The sequence below is a fragment of the Rattus norvegicus genome, chromosome 10, assembly GCF_021556685.1.
Source record: "Rattus norvegicus strain SHRSP/BbbUtx chromosome 10, alternate assembly SHRSP_T2T, whole genome shotgun sequence".
Lineage (NCBI taxonomy): Eukaryota > Metazoa > Chordata > Mammalia > Rodentia > Muridae > Rattus > Rattus norvegicus.
Window position 1 is genome coordinate 109,206,641 of NC_141543.1, and position 19,499 is coordinate 109,226,139.

Here is a 19,499-nt window from a genome sequence, read left to right on the forward strand (position 1 = left end):
GGAACTCAGGGATCCTCCTTGCCTCTGCTGGGATTAAAGGCACACGCTATCACCAGTAGCCAGTGCAATGCAGTTTTATGTATGTAAGCCAGTAAGATGGCTCAGTGGGTAAAATACAGGTGCTTTCTGCCAACCTGAGTTCAATTCCAAGAATTCACATGGTGCAAAGAGAAAATTGACACCTTACAAGTTGTCTTTTGCCCTCCACACTCAAACCTTGGCATGCCTCTGCGTCTCTGTCTGTATATGTCTCTGTCTCTGTCTGTCTCTGTCACTCTATCTCTGTCTCTGTCTCTGTCTCTCTCTCTCTCTCTCTCTCACACACACACACACACACACACACCTCTTTTACAATTATTTTTAAAGTCTTATGTGTCTGTTTCCTGATGTGTTTTCCCAGCAGGTTTGTGGGTTGTTTTATTTTATTATTATTTCTTTCTCCAGTAGCAATTAACCTGACAAACCTCTGCTCCCTTGCTCTCCATGTAGATAAACCACTTCAGACATCACCAGATAAGCTTGGTGCTTTGCATTTCTGAGCCTTCTGAGGGAAGGCTGCCTTTCTAGAAGCGGGCAGAACAATGGGGCTCGTTTTAACTGCACAATCTTAGTAATTAGAGAGAAGAGGTCCCCCAGGTAACCGCCGAGAAAGGTCCCTTAATTTGACCCTCTTTCACACAGTCCAATTTTCAATAAAACAAGACACTTCACCTCATCCCTCAGGAGACCAACTCCAAGTCTGTAAAGCCTCGATCTTGCTGGGGTTCAGTCGGTTGGAAGACCTCCCTCCCCATCCCCTCACATCAAACCAGCCCTCCCAGCCTCTGCTGTGACCGGACCCCGTGGCAATATCAGTCAAGTGCAGCCTCTTCTTCCTTCCTCCCACAGCCCTGCCGCTATTACTTTTGATGATCTGCTCAAACCTCCTGTGCCTGCTGTCAGAAACACAAGGCAGTAGGTGATGGTTTATTCATTGTTTACTTATTTATTTATCGACTGGCGTCTCTATTGCAATTACTGTTTTACTGGCAACAAAAAAAGAAATATACGCACCTCCCGCTCTGGAACACCTCTCTATTTAAACCTGAATGGCAATCTACATGCTCATAGATGGCAGCCTCCCCAAACTCGCTGGGACATGTTACTCCCTGCGTAAGATGTGGTCTGGTTTTTCTTTTGGCCTCAGCTCCCACCACCCCCACTTTTGATGTCTGCCCCAACAGTTTAGGATGGGAGCAGCCACTGCGGTCATATGCAAGCTTCCCTCAGGCCTAGATTTTCAGTTGCAGCACCCAGGAGACATTTCTGGGAATCCTTATCCACTTTTGGGTGCTTGCCTCTGTGCACCAGGCTTTTGCATCCAAACCTTCTGCACCTCTGTGTCTCTGCACCAAGGGACATATCTGGGGCTCGGGACTGACTGTCCATGGGTGTCACACAACACTTAGCACTGGCTGGCCTAGAACTCACCACGTACACAAGATTAGCCTTGAACTCAGAAGCAGAAGCTGCCAGATGTCTGAGTTTAAGGCCAGCCTGGTCTACATAGTGAATCCCAGGTCAGCCAGGGCTACACAGTGAAACCCTGTCTTAGAACAAAACAAACGAGCAAAAAAAAGCAACCATTCAACAACACGGGGCTTGTGGAGTAAAAGGAGATTAAAGGATGAATCATTCTGGTTTGGGCATTGGGGGTAGGGAAGGTGAGGGGGTGCTGTGTGTGTGTGTGTGTGTGTGTGTGCGAGAGGTGCATGCATGTGTGTACATGTGTGTGTATGTGCACATGCATGTGTGTGCATTTGTGTGCATGTGTGTGTGCATTTGTGTGTGTGCATGTGCGTGTGTGTACGTGTGTGTGCATGTGTGTGTACATTTGTGTGTGTATGTGTGTGCACTTGTGTGTGTATTTGTGTGCATTTGTGTATATGCGCATGTGTGTACGTGTGTGTGCATGTGTATGTACATGTGTGTGTACATGTGCGTGTGTGTACGTGTGTGTGTGTTAGCATAGTGAATGCAAACATTCGCATACATACATGCAGAAGTGTGTGCCCCTTATGCATTGTGGAGGTCAGAGGTCAATGTTAACTGTCTTTCTCAATGACTCTCCACCTTACTTTTTGAAACAGGGTCATCACTGAACCTGGGGCTCACTGATTGGCTGGCCTGATTGGCCAGGGAGCACCCAGGAGTCTGTGCTTTCGCAGGGTTAGGATTACATGTAGGTACTCACGCACCTGGGTTTGTGCGTGGGTGCTGGGAACTCGAACTCAGATTCTCATATTTGTGCAGCAAGCGTTCTCCCCGCTGAGCCATCCCTCCAGTACCCATTTCCGGCCTTTTGAGGGAGGGTTTTATGTATCCAGGCCAACCTTGAAATCAATGTGCTCCCAAGAATGACCTCAAACTTCTGGTCCTCCTACCTTCCCTCCCTCCCTCCCGGGACGCTATGATTACAGATGCACATGACCACACCTAGTTTCCACGGTGATGTGGAGCCAACCCGGGGCTCCGCACACACCAGGATGGCACTCTCTCTACTCTACCATCCACAGCCCAATCATTCTATGACAGCACCTCACGCCTGCTGGCTCTACCGTGCCTTCCTCCCTACTTCTCTTGGGAATGGGTTTGAGCTGGAGAAGTGAGAAGCTCCTCTCTCCTTTTGTCTATTTCCTTAAACCCCAGGCTTTTTCTGACCCTCCACCCCCAGTGATTCACAGGTACCCCCAAAGCCCTCAGTAGCGACGCTCCGAAGCCACACCCCACTTACTGCTTAACTCTGCCTCCCACTGTGCACACAGATGTCACCATTAAAGCCTCCCTAGTAATGGCCACCACCAAGCCTTAACTACTTACTTAGTCCAACAGCAACAACCCCTCCCCCCAGTCCTTTCTGTCACAGAGCAAGGAGTGGGTTTCATGATTCAGTTCTGGAATGTTCTCCTTCCTCGCTTCCTGGGCACAGTTGCCTGTTCCTCTCCCACCCTCCCCCTTGGTGGTTCCCTCCTCTTCCTGCCCATCTTGGTTTATTTCCCCATAGCCATGGGGGTTTGTCCTGGTTCTCAGCGGAAGCGTGGGGTCCTCCACGGCAGGAAGCCAAGGCTGCAAGAGCTTGGAGTAACTGGCCACATCACACCCATTATCGGGGGGAAAACATAGCCACGAAGGCTGGCGTGCACAGTTTCCTTTCACCATATTGTACAGGCCAAGCGTCTCATCCAGGGACGGTCTCACCCACGTTGAAAGGAATCTCCCACCTCAGTTAACTTAACCACCATGATCCCTGAAAGGCAAGGCCAGAGTCCCATCTCCCAGGCCATTCCAAACCTCATCAGATCTGACAAATGAGATCAACCATCATACAGCTCGTTTAACATGGTCATTCCAGAGCTTTCCTTGAGGAACGATTTAGTCATGACCTATAACCTCTGTAGCGATGGCATTTAAACCTGCATACCTTATCTGAACCTAGTCGTACATGTGTCTGTCTTGCCTGGAAGACTTTCTGCTAGGGAGCTTTCCAACGCAGTCTGAATGCCTGAGATCAAGAGCTTCAGCAGAGGAAGAGGGTTTTTGCTCACAGTTTTGGAGCACACACACACAATCACAATAAATGCATGTTTAAAAAAAGTATAATGATAAAGACGGTTACAAATAATTTCTCCTCACAGGGACGACAACTGCTAGCATTGGGAGAGTGTGGTGGTTTGTCTAGGCTTGGCCCAGGGAGTGGCACTAGTAGGAGGTGTGGCCTTGGTGGAGGAGGTGTGGCCTTGGTGGAGGAGGTGTGGCCTTGCTGAAGGAAGTGTGTCACTTTGTGGGTGGGCTTTGAGACCCTCCTAGCTGCCTGCAAGACAGTCTTCTCCTGTCTGCTGTGGGAATAAGATGCAGAACTCTCGGCTCCTTCTCAGCGCCGTGTCTGCCTGGCTGCTGCTGTGCTTTCTGGCATGACCATAATGGACTGATCTCTGAAGCTGTAAGCCAGCCCCAGTTAAACGTCTCTCTTATGAGTTGCCTTGATCATGGCGTCTCTCACAGCAGTGGAAGCCCTAACTGAGGCAGGGAGGCTCCTCTTTCAGCTTCTTCTACATGTGTGGGTATACTTAACGTGCAGGTAGGAAAAACACCCAGACACATAAAACAAATACATTTAAATTTTAAAAATTTAATTTAAAAATTAAAATAAATAGTAAAATCACACGTGTATTAAGTAACTGTTTCGAATGTACTTATTTGGGTCTATTTCAAGTAGGTGTTTGGTTTGTATAGCCATTTGATTTATATAATTTTTTTCTTCTTTTTTCTTTTTTTCGGAGCTGGGGACCGAACCCAGGGTCTTGTGCTTTCTAGGCAAGCGCTCTACCACTGAGCTAAATCCCCAACCCCCGATTTATATAATTTTTAAGGGTTTGTGTGTGTGTGTGTGCATTTGCCTGCCTCTATGTCTGTATACCAGGCCCATCCAGTGCCCTTGAAAGCTGGAAAAGTTCATTTAATCTCCAGGAACTGGAGGTACACACAGTTGTGAGCCACCTTGTAGATGCAGGGTCCTCTCTCTGCAAGAACAGCAAGTGTTCTTAACCACTGAGCTGTCTCACCAGCCCTATTGTATTATACCTATTTTATATACCTGAATTAAAAAATGCCTTAGGTAAACGGGGCTTGCAAACGCTTAAGGAGCCAGTACTGGCTGGTTTTCTGTGTCCACTTGACACAAGCTGGAGTTATCACAGAGAAAGGAGCCTCCCTTGAGGAAATGCCTCCATGAGACCCAACTGTAAGGCATTTTCTCAATTAGTGATCAAGAGGGGAGACCCAGTCCATTGTGGGTGGTGCCGTCCCTGAGCTGGTGGTCCTGGGTTCTATAAGAGAGCAAGCTGAGCAAGCCAGGGGAAGCAAGCCAGTAAGTAACATCCCTCCATGGCCTCTGCATCAGCTCCTGCTTCCTGACCTGTGTGAGTTCCAGTCCTGACTTCCTTTGGTGATGAACAGCAATGTGGAAGTGTGAGCTGAATAAACCCTTCCCTCCTCAGTTGTTTCCTGGTCGTGATGTTTGTGCAGGAATAGAAACCCTGACTGAGACAGAGCCCTACTATGTGTGTCTCATGTATTTTGAAGCTATTTGTCATTGCGTGTGCGCGTGTGCACAGGTGCATGCCGTAGTGAGCATTCTCTCCTGCCGTGCGCTCATGACAGTGAGTGCCTTCCCCCACTGGGACCTCGAACTTTGTGGTGCTTCCTCTCCTCGCCGACAGCTGTATAACAATACATCGGAGAGGTGTGCGTTAACCTGCCTAATTGCTTTGTAAAAGGCTGTTTTAAAACGTATCATCATTCTGTTTATTGTTTATTATTTAGTTTTCCTGTGCATAGCAAGGGTTTTTTACTGACTGAGTCACCTCCCTAGCTCAGAAATGTGCTATTCCAAAACTGTGGCCTGAGGTGTTTTCAGAGTTCAAACTGGGAGACTAGAGAGATGGCTCCGAGGTTAAGCGTGCTTGCTGCTCTTCCAAAAGACCCAAATTTAGGTCTCAGTGCCAACACTGGGCCGTTCACATCTGCTCTGCAAAGGATGCAACCCCATCTTCTGGCCTCTGAGGGTACCCCCCACACATGAGCATGCACACACACTCTCATACTCTCTGTCTCCCTCGCTCTCTCTCTCTCTCTTACACACACACATACAAGCGTGCACATGCACACAATGCTCGGACATACACACGGACACACACACACACATACACACACATACACACACACACACACACTGATAAACTTTTAAATAAACATTTAAAAAACTCAAATTGAAATGAAGCTGTCAGGGCCCCCTTCATGGTGACCTCACATCCTAGGACTTCCTCAGTGGCCCTCCTCCTTGTTCTTCTGGAAGCTCTGTGAGGGAAAAGATGTTTAGCCTTGGCATTCCAAAAGGCTCCCAGCAGCAGGGAGCTCTCAGGGATAAGCTCATCAGAGAACCTGGCTGTCCTCCTCACTCTCACCCCTCTGGCACTCCCTTCACTGGGCTGGGATGACAGCCCCCTGAGGCACCGGACATAATTGACAGAGCTACAATAGAGCAGAGCCTCACTACCTTCTCACCTCCATCATTTTAATCTCCCTCCGAACAGTCATCTAATGAATCTAAGTTAATGTAAAAACTCCAGGAACAGTGGGTGGGTGTCCATAAATCCCTCAGAATCACAAGAGGTCCTGCCCTCTCCCTGATTTAGGGAGCTGTGCAGACACCCAGGCCTGGGACAGAAAGAGACTGACAGGAATGTGCAAGAAGCATTCAGTATGGTCACTACGAGGGGACAGGCGGCGTGGACCACCTCAGCACCGTTGGTGTGCATTTACTCCTGTGGAGAGCAATTAGAATTGTGGACTGATTTGTTCCATCACTTGGGAGTTTATGGAGCTGGTTGGTTTGTGCCAGGCACCAGGGAACCCAGCTAACTGGAACGGCCCCAACCTTCCGGCAAGTCCCATGTCTGCTGTGTGGGAGGAACAGTCTGCAACCCAACAGTGACCGTAGTGATTAAAGCGCTCTTGAGGTGATGTCAGCTAGCAGGGCCAGCTTCGTGTGCCAGCAGGCTCAGGACCTGCGCCATCTCACGCAGTTTCACACATGAAAGCGCCTCCTGAGAGGTTCAGGCTCTGCCTGTGGACAGCCATCTTTCCTATTCATCCCTTTCTCCCGAGACCTATTGAGTGGCTACTGTGTGAGAGGCTCTTGTCCGGGCCCTGGAAACGAAACAGCCAAATCACAGATTAAAGCACGGAGGACTCCAGCTACAGTAGACGTCACAGAAAAAGCAGCTACTCACCATGTGTGGGATTTCCCAAACACTGAGTGACCATCCAGAGGTGGCCTATGCAGGTCTGTGGCACTATGGAGGTCGCCCTGGTTGGTTTTATGTGACTGTGACTTGGCTGAAGTATGGCATTTAGTTGTTTGGTTAAACACCACTTACATATCATGGTGACCTCACTGTGTAGCCAAGGGTGACTCTGAACTTCTGGTCCTTCTGCCTCCACCTTCCAAGGCAAGGGCCACTGTGTACAGTTTACGGGGTGCCAGCGATCAAACCCAGGTTCTTGCGTGTGCTAAGCAAGTGCTACACCTGCTGAGTTGCAGCCCCTGCCCAGATGTGAGGAGCGCGTAAGTCAGGGGGGCTTTAAATAAAGCTCATCCTCCCTGTAACGCCGCAGACCTCAGCCATTCTGATGAAGGCCTTAAACAAAAGCAGCCCAAGATTCCCCAATAAAGAATGAACTCTGCCCCTACCTCTGCAATCAAGATCCAACATCAACTCATCCCGGCCGGTCCTGATTCTTACCAGCCCCACAATCATTAGAGTCCGTTCATTCATTAATCTGTCTGTCTGTCTCTGTCTCTGTCTGTCTGTTTCTATTTTTGTCTCTGTCTATCTCTGTCTCTGTCTGTCTGTCTCTATGTCTCTCTCTGTCTCTGTCTCTGTGTTTCTGTCTGTCTGCCCCTCTGACTCTGTTTCTCTGTCTCTATTTCTGACTGTCTGTCTCTGTCTGTGTCTATCTCTGTCTCTGTCTGTCTCTATGTCTGTCTCTATCTGTCTCTATCTGTCTGTCTGTCTCTGTCTGTGTGTCTGTCTCTCTGTCTCTGTCTGTCTCTATTTTTGTCTCTGTCTCTGTGTCTGTCTCTGTCTGTCTGTCTCTGTCTATCGCTGTCTCTGTCTGTCTGTCTCTATGTCTCTATCCCTGTCCGTCTGTCTCTGTCTGTCTCAATCTCTGTCTGTGTCTCTGTCTGTCTGTCCCTCTGTCTCTGTTTCTCTGTCTCTATTTCTGTCTGTCTCTGTCTGCCTGTCTGTCTCTGTCTATCTCTGTCTGTCTGTCTCTCTCTCATTCAGAAATGACAGTCATTGGCTCAGCTACCCTCTCTGCTTTCTGCTGATGGGCAGAGTCCAGATGCAAAGGGAGGTGTTGCTGGAACCCTGAATGTACCTGAAAAGCTTCACGCATCCACATTCCTGCAGCAAGTAGGTGGGAATCTTCTCTTATCAATAGCTCCAGGAACCTCCTTGTCCTCATGCTAAGCCTTGCAAAGCCTGCTGCTGGCTGGGCACAGGTGGAAGATGCCTCTTCCCTGGTAGCCATTGCACTTGGAGTCCCAGCTGGACTCCAGGCCCTTGGTAGCAGCCCAGCCCAGGGAAACCGCCTGGGCTGAGAGTCACTGCCCTATATCCTTGGCTTGCCTCTAGTCTGCAGTGCATCCCAGAAGGCTACAAAAGGGACAACAGCCTTCCAGGTGGTGGGAAGATGTCACCACAGCTCTGAGGACAATGTATAACAAGGTCTTTTAGTGATAAGTACATGATGCTCCAAAGAGAACTCTGCTGAGATCTCAGGTCTGGTGCTTTGGGGAAAAAAAAAAATTAAAACATGTGTCATTGCTATAGATCTGTGCTGCCTTCTGGGGACAAACACAGAGGCCCATTGTATGGGCTGCAAGTCAAGAGCTATGTTTGAGGGGATTGGGGATTTAGTTCAGTGGTAGAGCGTTTGCCTAGCAAGTGCAAGGCCCTGGGTTCGGTCCCCAGCTCTGAAAAAAAAAAAAGAAAAAGAAAAAGAAAAGAGCTATGTTTGAAATCAGCACATAAAGACCTGCTTGTGCCCCAGTGGATTTTCCACCTAAGTCTTGGGGCAAAGGAGTCTGAGTTGGTCCCTCAAGGTCTGAAGAGATCTCTTCTGTTCTGCTGACTAATGAACACCAAAGATGGCATGGGGTCATCTCTGAGTCCTGTGTCATCACTCTGCGACAGTACCCTGTCGGTGGAACTGTCCAAAGGCTGTGCTCTTCCTGGGGTAACTTCCTAAAGTTGTGTGGCACGTCTTCTCTGCAGAGCTGGATCAATGCTGTACGTGCGTGCATGGGTGTGGTTGTGTGTGTGTGTGTGTGTGTGTGCGCACATGCAGGAGTCTGAGGAGGACGTGTGTATACATGTGTGTACGTGTGTGTATATGAGTGTGTATGTGTGTATACATGTGTATACACCTACGTGTGTGTGTGCGTGTGTGTGTGCGTGTGCGTGCGCGCGCGCGTGTGTGTGTGTGTGTGTGTGTGTGTGTGTGTGTGTGTGTGTGTGGTCCAGAGGTCTACATCAGGATAGTTCTCCATCTTATATGTTTTAGGCAGGGTCTCTCACTGAAACTGGAGCTGGCCGATTTGGCTATTCATTCCTTTCCTCTGAGATTTATTGAGTAACTACTGTGTGAGAGGCTCTTGTCTAGGCCCTGGAAACAAAACAGCCAAATCACAGATTAAAGCACATAAAACTCCAGCTACAGTAGACGTCACAGTAAAAGCAGCTACTCGTCCCTTGCAGACCCCCGGACACTGGGTGACCACTTATGGTGTGTCACTTCAGTCACTATGGAGCTTGTCCTGGTTAGTTTTATGCAACGGCAATGTGAAAACTTTGCTTTTTAAAGATTCGTTTGTTTTGTGTGTATATTCACTTGTATGAGTTTATGAGCATCCTGTGTGCAGGAGCCTACAGAACCCAGAAGAGGTACATGGGTGTGAAGAGACCTAAGGTTGATAGCAGTTGTCTCTGCCTCCTGAAGCAGGGTCTCTCACAGAACCCAGTGCTTACTGCTTTAGCTGTTCTTGCCCAGCTTCTTAGGATGCCGTGTTGGGATTGCAGGAGGGCTGTCATGCCCAGCAAACATTTATGTGGGGTCTGGGAATCCAAACTCGAGTCCTCATACTCGACTTGCAGACGTTTATCCACTGAGCCATTGCCCGGCCTCATTTCTATGTTTCTAAAACTATGCCCAGACACGAGTCTGGAAGGAGATCGTGTTAGGTAGTCCTGCCTATCCAGGAACTCACGATGTAGACTGAGCTAGCCTCTGACTCAGAGATCTGCCTTCCTCTTGTTCCTGAGTGATGGGATCAGAGATGTTTGCCACCAACAACAGCTTGTTTGGTTTTAGAGACAGATTTCCATACGGCCCAGCCCGAAGTAAGCTTTACACGTAGCTGAGGCTGGCCTTTAACTCCTGACCTCCTCCCTCCACCACACACATTACCACACCCAACTGGGAACACTCTCGTGAACATAGGCATCTTTCAGGGCTGGGGACAATAGAGCATTGTTCATCTCTCCAACTTTCTACATTTTCATTATTTTCTATTTGGAAAGAATAGAGCCTAGCAAACAGACAAGTGGTCGCTATGGTGAGAAGGTGGGGTGGGAGCTTCATTATCTAGCCTCCCCCTCGGTTTAGTGTCATGTTATACCCATGGTCTGACAACTAGCCACTGGGAACCCTGCCCGGGCTGTTCGAGACGAACGCTCGGGACCGCTGGCTGACTCCAGATCACACCAGATTCCAAATTTAGACGCCTGGCAACCTCTGAATGTCACTGGGCTTGTGTTTTTCTTCCCCTTCCCTCTGGCTCTAGCCACGTGTGCATGAATGCTTGCGTGAACACTCAGCTGAATATACATGTCTGAGCTATTGGGGTGCACATGGCCAGGAGCAAATGTGAGGGGGACTCGGCATTGCCTCCAGAGGGGCAGATCGACTCCTCGGCAAGTCACCATCTCTTCTCAAAAGGATACTGGCACTTGCGACCTGGCTTCTACAGAGCAGACCTCAGTAATGGTTCTAAAACAAAGACTACATTTGTGGTGGTTTGTATATGCTTGGCCTAGGGAGTGGCACTATTGGAAGGTGGGGTCCTGTCGGAGTAGGTGTGTCACTGTGGGTGTGGATGTTAAGACCCTCATCCTAGCTGCCTGGAAAGTAGTATTCTGCTAGCTGCCTTCAGATGAAGATGTAGAGCTCTCAGCTCTGCCTGCCTGGATGCTGCCATGCTCCCACTTTGATGATAACAGACTGAACCTGTAAGCCAGCCCCAATTAAATGTTGTCCTTCATATGAGTTGCCTTGGTCATGGTGTCTGTTCACAGCAGTGAAACCCTAGCTAAGACTGTGTTCTAGAAGGGACACGGGTGGACTAAGGACGAGGGAGCCCTGTGTCTGGTGGTGATGACGCATCGTGCACACCCAGAAAACTGGCACAGAGTGTGACGATGGGCTCTTGGTGAACTTGCTCCTCTTTCTCAGATGCTTGAAGGTAGGGCAGCTGCAACAAGCCAGGGGAGTTCCGGCCTATTCCTCTCATTAGTCACTCTGTTGGTTCCAGCAGGAACTGAAGCTCTGAGAGTCTGATGTCAAACAGGTCTCATTCTGCAAACTGCCTCAGATATCTGCTGGTCACCCAAGCCGCCATCTTTGGGGCCCAGCACCCAACTCCTGCCCTGCTGCCTGACACACACTCCCTTTGCTTCTAGCAGGTTTGTTTGGCTCTGTGTTTTGGTTACCTTTTATCACATGACATGTGTCAAGTTCTGTCTGCAAATGTGTGCACACGTGTTCTGGTACCTATGGAGGCCAGAAGGAGGTGTGGAATCCTCTGAAAATGAAGTTACAGGTGGCTGTGAAGCATCCTGTGGAGGCTGGGATCAGTCCTGGGTCCTCTGGAAGAGCAGCCAGTGCTGTTAGCTGCTGAGCCATCTGTCCAGCCCTGTTTAGTTTATTGAGACGGTTTTGCACATAGCCCACAGGCCGGCCCAGGACTCACTGTGTAGCTGAGGATGAATCTGAATTCCTGATTCTCTTTCCTCTACCTTCCCATTTCTGGGACTACAGACGTGTTCCAGATGCCCAGCTTCTGAGGTCATTTAGACAGACTTCCACCTCAATGCCACATGCGTAGGTGAACCGGCAATACCTGGTAGGGAATCATTCGTTCCTTAATCCAACAAATGTTTATTGAATACCTGGAGTGTGCCACACACTGGAGAGTCCACAGCCCACCACACAGACACTGTTCTGCTCACGTAGAATCGACGAGACTCTTTCATAGAACAGTGGAGGGGAAGCCAGTGGGACTCTAGCCCCGGCAGAGCACAGCAGGCATTTGAGCTTGGCCTCACACCACCCAGGACAGCCAAAGAAAACCTCTTTGTTTTCCTTCTGCATTTATTCAACAAATATTTATGGGAAAATAAGAACATCAGCCTCTTCCTAGGCATTTATAATAGTCTCTAAAGTTTTAAGTTTTTAAATTGTATTACTTAGCTTACGAGTTTTTTGTGATGCGGTAGGGAGTATGTGCCTGTCATGGATTCCTGGAGTTGGTTCTCTCCTTCCCTCATCAGTGGGTCCTGAGGACCAAACGCAGGTCTTCAGGCTTAGCGATAGTAAGAGCCTTTATCGATAGATCAAGCCATCTTGCTGGCCCTTAAATTTTTTACATTACATTTACTAGTGTGTGTGAGTGTGTGTGTGTGTGTGTGTGTGTGTGTGGTGTGTGTGTGTGCTACGACACTCATGTGGAAGTGAGGGAATAACCTGGGACACTTGACTCTCTCCACCATGGAACTGTATTCAGGCTGTTAAGCCTGGTAGTAAGTGCCTCCACCTACTAAGCTAGTCTGCTGGCACCATTTAAAACAGTTTAGGGGCCTGGAGAGAAGTCTCAGCGGTTAAGAGCATTGACTGCTCTTCCAGAGGTCCTGAGTTCAAATCCCAGCAACCACATGGTGGCTCACAACCATCTGTAATGGGATCTGATGCCCCTCTTCTGGTGTGTCTCAAGACAACTACAGGGGTTGGGGATTTAGTGCAGTGGTAGAGCGCTTGCCTAGCAAGCGCAAGGCCCTGGGTTCGGTCCCCAGCTCCGAAAAAAAGAAAAGAAAAGAAAAAAAAAGACAACTACAATGTATCCTATACCTAAAATAAATAAATAATTTAAAAAAAAAACAGTTTAGGAAGGGGCTGAAGAGATGGAGCAGTTCACGGCGCCCATACAGTGGACCACAACCTTCTGTAACTCCAGTTCTGACATCCTCCCCTGGCTTCTGAGGGTACCAAGCAAGGCGCATACGTATGCACAGAAAAAACACGCACATAAGATAAAAGTAAGTGAATCTCCAGCTGCTCTCAGAAACGAAGCTGACCGAAGGGATGCTCTCTGGCCCTGTCTTTTACAGGAGAATGACCAAAGGGAGGAGACACAGCGAGCGAATGCCATGGCACACGGCACTGAAGCAGGAGCTGCAAGAGGCGAGAAGGGAGGCACCCTGAAGGCTGAGCCTCCCTTGGACGGGTGTTAGTAACAGAGGCACAGTGGTAGGCACTATCTGAGAAACGTCAAGCGTGCCAAGCCCCCATCCAGTGCAGCTCATTCCCAGAACCGATGTTCACAGGAGCCCATCACGTGGAGTAACTGGGCCCTGACGGCCTAGCCTCCATAGTGGCCGAGTCTACATCTCTCTGAAATGTCTCCACTTGTGTTATCGTTGCTGCTGTCCCACCCGAGCTTCCCTTTGTTCTTCTTTCAACAAGTAGTTATTAGATACCTACTGTGTGCCAGGCGGGATAGAATGGCAGTCGGGAGAGGGAGGTTGAAGCGCAAGGGAGAGAGACAAGCAGTCACCAGGACTCAGACGGAAATGGAAGGAAGTAAAGAACAAATGAATGATGATGAACCGAGTGAATGACCGATTGTTTGAGCAGCCATATGACCCTCACTCTGATTTTCTGCCACGGGACAGCCTAGGAAGCCATCGCTTAGGGCAGCTTTAATCATGTCACCTTCCTGCCCCAAACTTCCAGTGGCCGTGTTCTAACTCCTAACCGGATGGCTCTCTCCTTTGTTTCTGTGAAGCTAGGGAATTGAACCTGAAGGGCTCAGACATGCTACACAAGCGCTTTGAGCTGTCCCTCCAGCCCAGCCTTCCGGCTCAACACGCTCTGCTTCCAGCCTAGCTCTCTACTGTGTTTCCTTCTCACCTAAGGGACAATCTATTCATCTTGTGTTTGTTTTTACCTGTTTAGAAACTTCCAACCTTTCTAGAAACTCCTATACTTTGGAGAGTATTGCGGTGTTGAGATCTTATGGGAGGGGCAGGAACACTAGAGGCTGAGGGGGGTGGTACAGAAGAGCCAGAGCTGGACCTATGAGGCACATCGACCCTTCCCTCCCCAACTCGCTTTTGGTCATGGTGTTTCATCACAGCAATCGTGACCCTGACGACAAGAGCCACCCACTGAAGCGAGACGTCGTGACGCCGGGTCAGAAAAGTTATGAAGGAAGAATGTGACACTGTTGACAAATGTGACGGTGGAGATGGATGTGGAAGCATCTGTGACTCTAGCACTCAGAGGCTGAGGCAGGAGGAAGGAGGGTTCAAAGCCAGCTTGAGTTCAAGGCTTTATCTTCCCACCGCCAAAACAAAAAGGAAGGGAGGGAGGGAGGGAGGAAGCAACAACAAACCCCACATAGACATGGCAGCTCCCGCCTATAGCCCCAGCACTCAAAGGGGCGAGGCGGAAAAAGATTGCCACAGACAGGGAAAGGGGGAAGGGGCGACAGAAAAGGGCCAGGGAAGAAATGGAGAACCAAAGAGGCAGAATTGTTTTTATATTGACCACGCCCTGACTGTCGGCAGTCCAGGCAGGCAGAGCTTGAGACGGATGGATGCCTATTTGGTTTTGGTCTGTGTGAGTTCTTGCAAATATTGGCTCAGTGTGAGTATTGGGATCAGAGAGGCTGGTCTGGAGTGAGCTCAAATAGCGAAGTTGGGAGTTCCCAGTTGTGATAGAAAGGCCCATTCCTCGTTTACCACTCACTGGCTTTACCTTGAGTACCAAAGCTGCGAAGAAGCCTATGGAAGCCTCCAGCCTGCCATCTAATCTCTCTCCTTCCTCTAAAGCCTGAAACTTGACTCTCCTTATCTCTCTCCAGGGTACACCAGATTACCAATTTGGTGGCACCGAATCAGAGAGATGGCAGTACCTCTAAGCCACCCGCCTGTCATCACAGGGTTCAGATGACTGGGCTTTGTGAAGTGCTCAGGACCCTGTGTGGATGACCTCCTCATTGTGACTTGCCAGTCATCTTGTGGCTCACCCCGAGTCTTTGAGGATAGACCCGAGCATGCCCAAGTCCTCTGTTTCTACCATGGCCTCTACCTCAGTCTTTACCCACCACCTACTAAGACTAGGCCATACACAGCCTCATCTCTGTTGCCCCACGAGTCCTCCTTAAGCACACCAGAGTCTAAGTAAGCCTCATCTTCGAGTGCATCCTCTCTGTCTGACTTCCACTGCCATTCTCCATTGCTTGGCTCCTGTCCACAAAACTTTACTGGGCTCCTCCCCAGCTGATGTATGTGGGCCTTCCGATCCAGATTATCGGCCACATTTTTTAGGAGAGTTCACAGTATCCAAAGCCCTGCTGTCTTCAGCAGCGTGACTTACTCTCTGTGATTTGTCCCCACCCATCACCTATTCCTCAGCTGTTGCAGACACAGACAACACAGTGCTCCAAGTTTCCTGTCTCCCTGCTGCTTGCTGTTGCTTCTCTCTTCGGTGTCCTTCCGTGAGCTTCTGTTACTGTTTCCCTGACCTCCCTCAAGGCTCAGGCTGTAGGTCCTCTGGGAAGGTCTCTAGGAGACAGGCTACCTTCCTGAACATCTTCACGGAAAGTAGTCGTATTTTTTTGTATATTGTGTGTATATATACATGCGTGTGGAGGTCAGAGAACAACCTCAGACGTCTTCTGCCTTGAATTTTGTCTTTGTCTCACCATGTAGCTCTGGCTGGCCTGGAACTCCTCATAAAACCAGGCTGGCCTTGAATTCAGATGTCTGAATTTAATGATGCTGAGATTAAAAGTATGCATTGCAACGACCAACCACCTTGTTTTTTGAGTGAGGATCTCTCACTGGCCTGAAACTTGCCAATTAAATTAGGCAGACTGTATAATGAGCCCTGTGGAATCTGTTTCTGCTTTCTCAGCAGTCTCAGTATTGGTATGTAACTTTAAGTTTGTGTGTGTGTGTGTGTGTGTGTATTCAGGTGCGTGTGTATGGGCATGCGCTAATGCTTTGAACATGCTTGACAAGGACTCTACCACTGAGCCATACTTCCAGCTCCTCAAATATTCTTTCTACTACCACAGGTCCATCTATCAAACTATGAGTCTAATTTTCATTTCCACCTTTTTACCTTTTTTTTTTTTTTTTTTGGCTGGTGTTTGGATATCTAAGGTAGGAAGAGATGTTGTGCCAGGCTAAGCTCGAAGGAAGGGGATGGTAACAAAGGAAGCTTGAAGAAAGGAAAGGTCATGGTCACAAAGTCGATGGCAAGGACAGATGCTAAATGATGTCACTTTGGTTCAATATTCCGATAACTGAAGTTTACAGTGTTCCACCTAGACCCTGGGCTCCTCATGGATTTAGCAGTTTATCTAGTGCACGCTGTGTATCTGCGGGATGCTATTTACGCTTCTTCCTGGATCATGTGATAATATCTGTACTTTTGAGACACACAAAAGATACAGGTTCTCGGCAGTCAAAAATTAAACTGAAGTCAATAAAACGCTGAATAGAAAAGGGGACGTCTCTGTGTGAGATCGGATCTTTCTAGGGGATATGGGTTTTCAGGATGAAAAATACACAACACAACAGACGTTTGAAGATGACTTCGGAAAGTGAATCTGGAGATCCGAAGGCTTAAAATATAAAAGAAGAAAGGAGTGTACAGAGCTCGTGGGACCCTGAAGGGAAGTGAGAGCAGGAAGTCTGTTGTGTCCCTTTCCTCCACAAACATTTCAAAGCTTGACACTGGCCACAGCAAAACTGTGTCTCGAAGGGACTGGAGGGACTAGAGCGTTGTCTCTTCTTCCAGACAGGGAATGGCCTCTTACAGCACCGACAACTTTCAGAAGCATCGCGATCTTCCAGAACAGCAGGGTCGGGGGTGGTGGTGGTGGAGAGGAACTAGGCTCCTTCCATCACCTTCCATGAATATGGAGAAAATTTCGAGCTTTCAAAATCTTCCGGTGGCTTGAACCCAAACTTGAAACTACGGGGCGCACAGGGCTTCGTACCTTACCTACCACGGATTATTATGTATATGAATATCGAGGAGGAGCCAAGGAATGGAGGACCACCGCGGGCTACCGAGAGCCAGGAAGGAAACGCGAGGTGTGTAGTCGCAGCTCAGTGCTTGGGGTGGGCAGGTTGCAAGCGCTGTGGGGTGGGGGAGCTGCGGGGAAAGCAAGCCTCCCCGGGGGGCTGTTTCGGCAGCCCGGATTGTTTGGCTCGCAGCGGGGCAATCCCCGGGGAGCCGCTGAGCAGAGGGGGGGCAGGAGGCTGCCGCCAGGAGCGCGCAGCGAGCTTCTAGGCCGCGGCCCGCGCACGTACGTGTGTGCACCGTGGGGAGGTACAGGGCGTGTGCACGGCACGGGCCGGAGGCGCGCCGGTGCGTGCGCCAGGTTCAGGGCGCCGCTGCGCAGAGGGCCAGCGCTGCCGGGCGAAAACGCCGCGCGAACCCGGGACACGGCAGGGGGCAGAACCGGAGAACGGAGGCGGCTACGCCAAACTGAGTTTGAGATCCTCTGGTGCGCACGCTAACGTGGAGTCACAGTGCCCAGAAACGGAAAGGAAAGCGGCCACGGGTGAATTCCGCACGGCTCTCCGCTCTGACTGGGAAGGAGCGCCAGCTCCGAGGAAGGCGCGCGTCCGAGGCGTCTGAAGAACGCGCAACACGCACCCCGCGCGCTCCCCGCGCGGTCTGGGCAACCACAGCGCGGGCGGGTATTAAGGGAGAAGGAGGAGGCGTGGTCTTTGCGGGAAGAACCAATGGGATCGGGAGTACTGTCTGGAGGCGGAGCTCATGATCAGAGCGCTGATTGGCCATCCCGCCCTCCGGTATGCAGATACGGTGGGAGTCACGTGCCGGGGGCCGGTTCGACTTCCTGTTGGAGGCCCACGCGGGGCGGGGCCGGGGGCGCGAGCGCCGCGTCTGGCTGGAGCGGGGGGAGGGGGGTTCTTGTCAGTTAGAGCAACAAGATGGCCGCGGTGGCAGCTCCGCACCTCAGCGCGACGGCCCCGGGAGCCGCAGCCGCCGTCGCTGTCCGCGTCGCCGTGCAGCCCTGAGAGCCGCCGGGTCACCCCGGCCGCCCCCGTGACAGGCGGTCCCCGCGCCGTCGCGCTCCGGCCGCCGCCGCCGCGGGCCCGCTCGAGCCGAAGCCTGAGGCGGAGAGAGCGGAGCGGCCCCGCGCCCAGCCGCCCGCCGCCGTCGCCGCCTCAGACCCGGGCTGCATCTGAGCCGCGGCCCGTCGAGACTGAGGAGCAGGGCGCGTCGCGGCGTCGCGGGCACTGGACCTGGACCTGCCGGGACGTGCCGCCGCCCACCCGCCGCCCGCGCCGGGACTCGATCCCGCGGCGCCGGCACTGAGCGGGCCCCCGTCGCCGGAGCGCCCCAGAGGGCCCCGGGCGGCCGAGAGCGACCTCTCCACCGCCAGGCCCGCGCCGCCGGAGCCCCGCGGAGCCGCCGCCGGGGACGGAGCCCAGGTGAGAGCGCCGCCGCAGCTGCGCCCGGAGGTCTCCGGGCCCTTTGTTCGGCCGAGCCGGAGCGCGGCGGCCCCGAGCGACCCGCGTGCAGCGCCGGCCGGTGCTGACGGGCGGGAGGAGAGGCACGGACTGCAAGCGCCTGGCCGGGCGTGCGGCATCGGGATGGGGGACCCAGCGGTCGGACGCTTAGCCTTCCCCCCCGCGCTTGCTCGCTCTCTCTCTTCTTTAAACTAACGCAGTGGATGAGATCCGCTCTCCTTGCACGGTCCTCTGTAGACCGTGCGTTTCCAAAGGGTGACATACACCGATCCGCAGTGTGGCGTTGTTTGGTGAGCCATGGGCGACCCCAAGGGCCCCCTGCGGTTGTGAAATGAGGTGGATTTATTTGTAACGGTGTTGCAAACGGACTGCGGAGTGCTGCGTGCTAGGAGGACGCATCGCCACCGCCGCCGCTGCAGCTACCCCGACCCGGTTAACAGATTAGGAAACCCGAGCGCCCCGACGCTGCCTCTGCTTTTAGGATAGCTTGGTCCGTGGCTTCGCCAAGTAGGTAAGATGTAAGAAATGTCTCCCTAGCAGTTAAAAACCTGATGAGGACCTGAAGCTGTCCCCCACCCCACCCCCACCCCCTGTGCGTTGGCCGGGCGAGGAGACGGTTGGCGCGCGCGGTGCGCGTCGCTGGAGGAATCCTGATGAAGGATGGTGCTGGGATGCTGTGCGGGAGCCCTGGGAGGAGGAGCCGGCGGGGCTCGGCTGCACCTATGGTGTTCGGAGACATCTGACAGTGCTGGTGCCTCCGTGTGTTACTAGTTGAGTTGTCTCCAACCTTTGCCTTCGCCCGATGAAACCTCCATTTGAATGGTCTGCTCGTTGGCTTCTGGGCGTGAAGCATAGGTTCAAACTCAAAATGGTGCTCCATTGATGGCCAACTTGGGCATCTTGAAGGAGTTGCAGGTCGGAGTCTCCTGGCTCGTTTGCTCCATTGTACTGCCTAGCTTTCAGGGGTAGTGGTTGTTTTCTGGGTATCTGGTGTGCACATTAAACTACCTTGAGCCAATATAGGAAGTCCGTTCATTA

General features: G+C 51.3%; 1 protein-coding gene across 10 annotated transcripts in view; it reads left to right on the forward strand.

Moving 5' to 3' along the window:
* The first annotated feature begins 16,805 nt into the window (after positions 1-16,805).
* Tnrc6c (trinucleotide repeat containing adaptor 6C) overlaps positions 16,806-19,499 on the forward strand; it is a 110,889-nt gene continuing 108,195 nt past the window's right edge. For 5 of the 10 annotated variants that reach the window (XM_087572631.1, XM_087572625.1, XM_087572626.1 and 2 more), the window contains exon 1: positions 16,806-17,051. Coding sequence is in view for 4 of the 10 variants with exons in the window: in XM_087572625.1 (XP_087428751.1) it covers positions 16,975-17,051 (77 nt within the window). In the remaining 6 variants the exon portion in view is untranslated. Of the gene's footprint in view, positions 17,052-17,900; positions 18,973-19,499 lie in introns of those variants that run through there. The other 5 variants (XM_087572628.1, XM_087572627.1, XM_087572630.1 and 2 more) reach the window with 2 other exon arrangements.